The sequence below is a fragment of the Siphateles boraxobius genome, unplaced genomic scaffold (genome assembly GCF_051911475.1).
Source record: "Siphateles boraxobius isolate OS27281-9 unplaced genomic scaffold, OSU_SipBor_1 77, whole genome shotgun sequence".
Lineage (NCBI taxonomy): Eukaryota > Metazoa > Chordata > Actinopteri > Cypriniformes > Leuciscidae > Siphateles > Siphateles boraxobius.
The window spans coordinates 13,652,481-13,662,500 of NW_027509205.1; the positions used below are offsets into that span (position 1 = coordinate 13,652,481).

Below are 10,020 nucleotides of genomic sequence, written 5' to 3' on the forward strand. Positions count from 1 at the left end.
TGTGGAAATCTTGATTATATCCCATTATATAAGTATTAATTTATTTCAAAAAAAACAAAACAACAACAGTACTTTACTTATTATATTTCAGAATATATTATATATTATAATACAATATTTTTTAAACAATTGTATTCATGCAGTTTTACGCCCATATTAATTGACAAAGAATATGGAAGATTAAACTTTTAAAAATTAATTTTCCATACCACAGGACCATTTAAATTAACAATTGGGGGAAAAACGTTATTAAAAACTTGAAAAAGAAAAATGGTAACCAGTCACAGGAACTAAGATTTAAAGGTTCCCTTATACATTCATATAACATTTAACATAACATCTTGATGTTGAGTTCATTGACATGTCATGTGTAAACTAAACTGCCAATCCTCCCCAACCCAAGCTACCTAAATGATGACATACCATAAACCTTTGTTTTTTCATTTAATACTATTTTTAATCAATGCAGACAAACCCTTTCATTATAAAAATGAAAATTAATTTTTACCTTAGAGAACATCCTTAGACGTCCCCAAAGGCAGGTTTTCTGAGATTTAGCTCAATTCTAGGGCGGTTTTTGTCCCTGATGTAGCTAAGTAAAGCCCTACACACTAAATCCTGTAAGCATAATTAAACCCGCTCTGTATAGAAAAGTATTCTATTCCCACAGAATAAATACTACCCAGCCCCTAAAATCTATTAGCCCGCGGTGCTTATTTGTAGCAGGATTGCAGAATGATTCAGGCAAGATTACAGAATGATTCAGGCCTTTTCTGCACCAGTATAAAGCTCTCTAATAATAATAGCTCCTTCAACTTGATAACGGGAAATATATAAATTAGGTGAAGGTCACAAACTTCCCCAGAAGAACTTCTATCCAGCTGACACCACTAGCCCACGCTTGGAAGGTGAGAGGGTATTTGGCCCGGAGCCACCCTCGACTGGCACAGCCCCAGAGAGATAGCACACAACATCGTATAAGGGCTGGAGAAAGACATGAGGCCAGAAACAGAGATAAAGAATCACCTGAACCAGCGCAGGAGGTCTGACTGGAACTGACACTGGTGTTGTCACTTTAAGGGCTCTGGTTAAAGCACTTCGTGTGACGTGTTTTCCCCCGAAACCTAGTAACCATTAGCCTCATTAACCCCAACCAGAGATTCATACGGGACAAAGGGTTACAATGCCAGAGATGAGACGCATGAACAAACAGATAAAATAAAGTACTTTGCTAATTGGCCTCCAGAAGCCATGATTGTATAATCCTACTTATACAACAGAAATGGTGTTTTGTACTAAAAATAAGACATGCTAATCAGGGTTATTAAAGTTAACTAAAACTACCCCCACCACTTAAAAAACACATTTTTGTTACTTGAAATAAAATTAAACTTGAATATTTTAGTTCAGCAACATTTTTCATTATATAGCCTATAAACTATAATATTATCCCAGTGATACTAAAACTGGAGCTAAAGTCCACAACATCTCAGCAGGGTTTGATCCGTTTAAAAGCCGAGCTCTTCCAGTGACACATCAAAACAGCTTTGAATTTACGGGAACTAATGACACATGCTCTGGATTGTGGACAGACGAAGGCAGAAGTGTGTGTTTATGTGGTTGTATTTGCAAAAAGGAACATTTTATAGCTCAGAAGTTGCTCTTTTATGGCTCAGGAGAGAGTTTTTGTTGAAGTATCAATGTTGTCTAACATGTTTCTCCTTAGGAAAAATAACAGAAGAGTATAAATCGATAAAACTAAGGTGGTTAGCATGTCTTAGATCATTTGATCCTGGGAGAACTTACTGAGAAATGTTTGAGTTCATTTCGACTTTGGATTGAATCTGAGCTTTTGAGGAGACACATATAAGATTATTGGGGTATTTTTCTCAGGAGAATAATCTAAGGAGGAGACATGAACAAGTGCTCCATTTGATCTCATTGCCATTTACACTCTTAAAAAAAGATTCCAAAAGGGGTTTTCCCCCGCAGTGATGCAATACCCTTTCGGGTTACCAAAAGGGCCTTTCAATGCACAGTTCTTAAAAAAAAAAAATCAAAAATGTATAGAACATTTTAATAACCTGAAGACCTTTTGTGCAGTGCAAAGATTCCAAGGATGTTATAGGTTCTTCATGGAACCATCAATCCCAATAAAGAACCTTTATAGCTATTTAAGGGTGTAGGCGATACAGTTGAGAAATTAACAGGACCACATATGTCATTTTTTTAATCTATATGACTTTCTTTGTTCTTCTTTCCAATGTTGTTCTGAACCCCATTTACTTTTATTGTATGGACGAAAAACAATTGAGGCATTCTTAAAAATATACGATTTTATTTTCTGTAGAAGAAAGAAAGTCATACAGGTGTGGAACGATTCGAGGAGGGTGAGTAAGTGATGCTATAAGCAAAAGTCTCCATTTAATTATGTTACTAAGAGAAGTGTTAATGAGATATTAAAAAGGTCTCATTTTGTCAGTTTACTTTAAACACTCTACAGCGAAGAATGTAATAAGTCATAACTTATCTGTTTTATACAGTAATTATTTAGCAGAGACTCCATATAAAACACCTACAGTACATCTCATCCCAGGCTCACAGTAGAAGCCTCCTCCATCTGAATGCCAGCGCAATGTGATCAATCAAACTTTATGCCCATTTCAACCAGACGAAACCTGGCACTATAAAAACTCGCCCTGCGTGTGTGCGTTTGTGTGATCTGACCACAGACCACATGAGCGATGAGTCATCGGCACAACCTCCCGCTCCTTGCATCTTTCTGCCACATTAATTCCACAAACACAAACAAGCACACAAACCCTCATGCCGAGCGAGAAGGAGCCCCACTGCTCTCCATATTTTCACAGGGCGTGAAATAAAAATCCTTCCAGGCAACATCTACTGTAAAACACAATCAACTTTTATCTCTCAGTCAAGAGTCAATAAAGCAAAATGAATGAAACACAATACAGATCCATCACATGCCCAGGTTACTGCATGGGAGAGTTTGGAAGGACTTTATCTACAAAACCAAAATGAGCTGTAGCTTTAGAATAACAATTAAAACGATGACTGATTAGCGAAAGATCCGATCCGACAGTGATGATGAAGGCAGGTTATGAGAATGAACAGAGTTAGATATTACTCTCAGATTGCTGATTGAATTCAGTCATTTATAGAAGCTGCTGCTGCGATTCGGTCATTCTCACCCTGATATACGTTACATAACTTCACCCTCAGGACAGACCGGACACAAAATGATGTGTCATCTCTCTCGCTTTTTCTTTCCTCTATAATATTTCCTCTTCTTCTCTCCCATTCTCCCTGTCAGGACACATATATTTTTAACCCAACCTAACCTTGATATACAGTTGTGTAGCTCCTACACAAAAATATCATGAATAAAAACATTTATCATGAATAAAACAGCTCAGGCATTATTCTGTGTTTTTTTGAGAACTGTTTGTGGCTAAGCAGGGGAGAAGAAGCAAGAGGTTATTAAATCTGTCGTACTTAAAATCTAACAAACCTCAGACGGCTAGAGGTTCAATCATCGTTATGTAATTGACACTGTCTGTCTATCTATATAGTGCTGCAAATAAAACAACACACGTTATAAGAAAGAGAAAGGAATAATACAGCTGGGTTAATATGTTTTTAATATATTTAAATATATATATTTTTATAATATTATATTATACATATTATGTAATTTAAAACATGGAAATAATGTTAATTAGTTTTTTTTTTTTTTTTACTTTTTATATCGAATGATTCCCAAATATGATCCAAGGGACCCCCATCCTAAAATATAAAGATGGAGATGTATTTTCATGTATATATACCCATTTATGCCCTGTATAAATAGTAATAGTATGTCAAAAACAGCACGTTATTTCTTATAAATAATTAAGTAAATCAAATTGTTAAATAAAAAATATTATCTAGAAAAAAATTACTTTGTAATTGAAAATATATAATAAATCTGTATAAAATCTTTGTATTAAATATACTTATTTATATTATATATTATATCTTATATCTTATTTATTACATAAAAAATGCAGTTCAATTCAAATTTATTTGCATAACTCTTTTTTTCATTTGTCACTGTTAAAATGTGCTTCATAAAATCCTTTTATTTCCTGGGGATTCCAGTTTAAAATAAAATGTTAAAAATATTTCCATGTGGATTTTGTCATGTACCCATATAAAATTAAACATTGGTAATTTATTAAAATTGTATTTATTTATTATTAAATATTCCTTATGTTTCTGCATATTTTCCTTTCTCTGATTAAAATCTTTCAAACAAATGTTTTCTTGGGAATATTGTTTTTAATTGGTAAAGAATTTATAGATTCATGCTGAGTCTCCAACATAACTTTCCATTCTTTTAGTGTTTTGCAGTGTCCAAACAAAAAACACTTCCTGTGACTTTCTGGAAGTTGATGCAATTAGGAATTAGCTGTGAAGTATTGGCAATGGACTGTGATGTTCTGTGATGTTATTTGGTTTGTCTCACTGTAAAACATACCGTCATGTTTAATAAAATCACAGAAATTGGTATGCCATTATCAACATTTTTAAGCTGACACCCTCATGTAAGCTTACAGTCCCTCACTGAGCAATGGCTAACTTTAGCACTTAATATTCTTTCATCCTAGCTTCCATACTATTACGCAATTCTGTAAATAATCAGATTGTATGCTAATACAGTTAATGTGCCAGAGCTTGACCATAGCATCTTCTGAAAGTTTGCTAAATAAATACATTATTACATAACAACACAACAGAATGTATTTCAAACTGCCTGTCTGTTACATAAACCGTTACAGCACTGAGGCTGCATATAGCAAGCAGAAATGCTGTCATGTGATCTCTCTCTCTCTCTCTCTCTCTCTCTCTCTCTCTCTCTCTCTCTCTCTCTCTCTCTCTCTCTCTCTCTCTCTGCACAGTCTGCAGGGATGACTGAGATACAGACTCCTTCTAATCTCTGTGTCATCTTTCTTATACTCATTGTCTGAGAGCCAATCAAACTGTGGAAGAAAATGAGAGAGTGCTCAACTCATCTAACCTAGGCCAACCCTGAGAAGCTGTTTAGCATTGCTAAATGGAAAGACAACATGCACAGCCTTTTATGCATCCCTACGGCACGCTAAGATTAAAAGCTTGCACTGCAAGGGATCAGAATAAACACGCAAAATAGAGAAAATGACATCAAGAGCGAGTTTTGTAGGTCCTGAATTATATGGCAGAGCCATTACCAGACCCTATTTATAATTGTTACTCTCATCACGTTTGCTGTAAACTGTGGTAAGCTATCTGAGGTCATTTCAATCTGAATAATCATAAAATCATTTTATTTTCTCTCAAATTTTCCCATGGACCATGGAGTTTATTTCTGTCTATTTCTGTGTCTGGCATGGTAATGGTTTGACAATGTTGATGTTTGGTCTTAGCAGAATTGATCTGCTGTTGCTGCTGTTTTTGCTGCTGCTGCAGAGCAAGTACGGGACTTTCTACTGCCATTACAAACACGACACGCTGCTGTGAACAAGTAAGACATGCTGCTGCTGATCAATATAGCCTACATGAATTAGCCGTAGCAGATCTATACAGGTGGAGCTGGGGAAGGTGGAGGGTTTCTGAAAGTGCTGACCATGTATTTGAAGGTTGAGCAGCGACCTCATTGGCTACTGATACAGCAGGAACCAATCAGCCTGCGCAATCTACAGTTCCAGACAGAACTTAGTATTTATCACAACATCAGATTTAATTGAACATGAAGGAGAAATTTAAATATTTTTAGTGTAAGTAAGGAGTTTGTACCCAGGTAGAATAAAAAATTGGCAATTTATTAAAGAATATTCCAGGTGTTTCTTCATGTTTTCCTTTCTCATCAAAATTACAAAACATATATTTCTAGAGAATAATTTTTTAATTGGTCTAATACTCAATTTTTATCTAAAAGCTCTTAGTTCCAACAAAGCATCAAAATAAAATGCAACAAATTACTACAGTGTCTGCAGACAAAAAAAAGTGCAATTTTAATTGTCAATCAAGAAAGACTCAAGATGCCTGAAATCTTAATAAACCACTCCAAAAGGATGAATAAACCATTAACAGATAACTGAAAGGTTAATAAACAGACAGTTTCCTGACCTTGCATGTCTTGTTCTTGTCTGGCTGGCAGGGTGTGCAGGGGGCACAGTTCTGATAGAGAGGGCTGGGGGGGTGAGGGAGGTAGTATCTTCCAGGACTGTTGTGGCAGCAGCCATAAGGTGCTGGGAAGTGCGTGTACCACAGGTCCTGCCCCTCCTGACATTTCGGACACGGAGACAGGTAGCCCTTAGCCTGGACCTTCTCCACATTCACCTTCGGATTCCTCATCCACCTGCGCACCTGAGGCCAAAACAAGACAGAGTTTTGCATCAATACACTACCATGCACCATCACAGATTATATAATTCAAGGCTCAGGGGTGGTAACCACCAGTTGCCCTGGAGTGGCCACCTGACAAACTAATTCCAGGAAGCAAATTATGTGTTGATAGATAAAGATCAATTGACTACCATGAAATGATTATAAAACCATGAGTTCTACTGAAAACATCTGGGAAGAGTATGTTGGATTTGGATATAAAATCCCAGAGGAGAGTGTTATAACAGATGTTGCTCTTTCATAGCTCAGGATAGTTAATATTATTCTCTGCATTGTTTGATTAAGAATCAGCTTTGTGTCTTATATTTCTCTAAAGCCCCTTAGGATAGCTAAAAATAGAAACAAATGAGACTGATAACATTTACTGTAAGAGTATTGAGTTAAAATAAATTAATGTAGAATATAAAAAAATAATATATGAAAATAATATTAAATAAAATAATAGGGAAAAATATACACAAACAACAACAATGCTCAAGAGTATTGAAAAATGTTTAAAAAAATGTGAATGAACAAAATAAAATATAATAAAAATATAAAATAATCCTTTATATATATATATATATATATATATATATATATATATATATATATATATTTCTTTATTTCAGAAAAAGAAAAAGAGAGAGAGAAAAAAAGAAGAAATGTTTGACAGTACATTTCATACATTTTGACACTCAACATAGAACATTTAAAAGACATACAAACTTTCATTCCAATGCCTCCAGAAACTGGAAAAATACCTCATATCACTTAATATAATATTATTTAAGACAATCATTATGATATTATTTTAGGAATCACTCAACCGACATGAAATTATGCATATACTTCCTTAAGACAGCATGCAAAGTGGATACATTATTAGATAGAAACATTTGGCTTGCACTTGTCCACCTTGGGAGCTTAAGCAAAATTCTTAGTGCATCATTAAATGCCACCTAGAGCTTTTTCATTTTAGCATTAGTATATTTACACCACAAGTGGGCTGTATAAAGAGAAATACAGTATGCCCTAAATAGAGCTATTTTAACATCATCTGTACACATATCTGTAGCATATTAGCTTGCCCATACAACTTACAGCACTGACGCTGCACATCATCATCATCATCATTTAAATCATCTCTAATGATGTGACAAGTATTTTACTTTATTTACCACAATTAAGACTTGGTCATCAATATAAAAAGAAGGAAAATTTAGCTTAAGGTCCTCTTTGGTTTTAAAAATCATGACCACGCTCTTTTTAATATTCAATTTAATATCATGCTGCACACCGTAACTTGAACATACTCGAAGTAGCTGTTGCAATCCTGCATAAGGAGACATAATAAATAAATCATCAGCATACATCAAATGGTTAATGAGACTATCACCTATTACACATCCAGTCTTACAATTATTTAACTTTATAGAAAGACCATCCATGTACAGGTTAAAAAGAAGAGGTGACAATATCTCCCCTTGCCGAACCCCATTCGTCATATAAAACGGTTCCGATACGTTCTTACCCCATTGAACTTTTAAGGTTTATAAGGTTTATACAGTATACCAAAAATGTATGATTCTTATCAGATATGGGGGAACCCCTCTTTCTTGCAATTTTATAAATAACTTAGTATGATTAATTCGATCAAACGCTTTAGATGCATCTAAAAAACACACGAAAACTGTGGAAATATGTCCATTATACTTACTAACCACCTCTTTTAATAAATATATGCATAGATCAGTGCCATGCTTTCTTTTGAAGCCAAATTGATTACCCGTAGTTATTAAGTATTCTTTGAGCCTATCCATGAGGATTCGCTCAAATACTTTTGAGATCACACTTGCCAATGCAATTGGCCTATAGTTTTCTGTCCCAGTTATTTGACCTGTTTTATCTTTAATTACTGGCACTAGTAACACTGTTAACATAGAATCAGGTAACTCCCCATTAAATAAAAATCCTGAAAAACACAAAGCAAGTAACACTGTGATCCTTGAGCTAGCATGCTTCAAATGTTCAGCTGTTATTCGATCTGGACCACATGCTTTATTCTCAACCAATTTCTCGATTGCGTACTTGACCTCATCAGGTGTAATAATCATACCTTCATTGCTCGACACATGACCAACTCTAAATTCCTTCCTCTCAACACAATTAAAAATATCTCTATAATATTTTCTCCACAAGTTAACTATATTCTCAGCCCCAACAACCCCATCAATACTAGTTGACAGTGGTATTTTACTATTATTGATGGTCTTAACTTCTTTCCAAAATTCATAGACATTATTTCGCTGAAGGTTCTTGGCCATTGAGTTTAGTCTCAAGGACAGCTTGTTTCTTTTTATAAAACGTACAGCATATTTAAATCTAGCATTTGCCAGTTTCTTTTCCTCAAATTCTGGGCCATACCCGTTAAAACCCAGTTTTTAAATGCTTCTCTGGCCTGCATATGCAGTTCAGAGACATATTCATTCCATCCAGCCCTAACATGACCATTTTTAACCCTTTTTTGACAGAAAGGTCTACTGGCATTTTCTAAACAATCCACAATTTCATCATACATCACACATAGATCATGCTTATGCTTAGGATTCTTACAATCAACATTATCACACACAATTGTCTCAGTTGGCACTTCTATATTGCTAAACCTTTTCTCTGTCAATAGTTTATATCCCCAAATGTCATTTGCTGTGAGTCTTGCCCAGTCTAATTTTTTCAATTTGTTCAAAATTTTCACAATCAGTCATCTCAGGTAAACTTTCAACCTTTATTAAAATTGAAATTGGTATGTGGCCAGATTATACCATATCTCAAGTTTATCTAGGGAATCATGTGCAATCCTCTGTACATATACAGTGATCCAGCAAAGACGTTGTATTCCATGCCTCACTGATATATGTATAGCTGTCTGCTGGCAATAATATTTGGCGGGAAAAAAGCCAACTTGCTATCCTGACAAAATCTGATTTGGTGTTGGCCAAACAAAGAATTATTATCAGATATATCAGCATTCATATCCCCTTACTTGTACATACACTTTCCTTTATAAAAGCACTTATAAAAGCAATCCTGTTCATATATTCATCTTAATTTTGGCTACATTCATATGGAGTATACATGTTCAAAATTACAAATACCTTCTTATTATGCTCCACTATGATTGCCATACACCAGTCTATCTCTAATCTAATCACACTGATCAGTGGATCGTAGTTCTTATGCAAGAATATGGCCACATCTCCAGGTATCCTGGTAAATCAACTGTTGATTCTCCCACTCCATGGAAATCCTCATGAACAGAGTTTAGTTTGTCTTAATCTTGTTTTGATAAAAAGGTCTCTTGTATAAAATGTCCGCATTCCCCAAGAGTTTCCCGCATTCCCCTTAAGAGCATTGAGTTAAAATAATGTAAAATATAAAAAAATTATATGAAATAAAATCACATAAAATAATTTAATAAAACACATGGTTATGAGAAATTGTTGATTTTTGATTGAAGACAGTATGAGACATTAACATCTCTTCTGATACTGAAGAAAAGGCATGAGAGATTGTAAAGTAAAAGGTAAAAGT

General features: G+C 34.8%; 1 protein-coding gene across 1 annotated transcript in view; it reads right to left on the reverse strand.

The window, feature by feature from the left end:
- The window catches only part of sgk1 (serum/glucocorticoid regulated kinase 1), a 32,595-nt gene that overhangs the window by 17,686 nt on the left and 4,889 nt on the right, over nucleotides 1-10,020 (reverse strand). Inside the window, exon 3 of the mRNA XM_077218745.1 lies at nucleotides 6,169-6,408. Coding sequence (XP_077074860.1) covers nucleotides 6,169-6,408 — 240 coding nt within the window. The remainder of the gene's footprint in view (nucleotides 1-6,168; nucleotides 6,409-10,020) is intronic.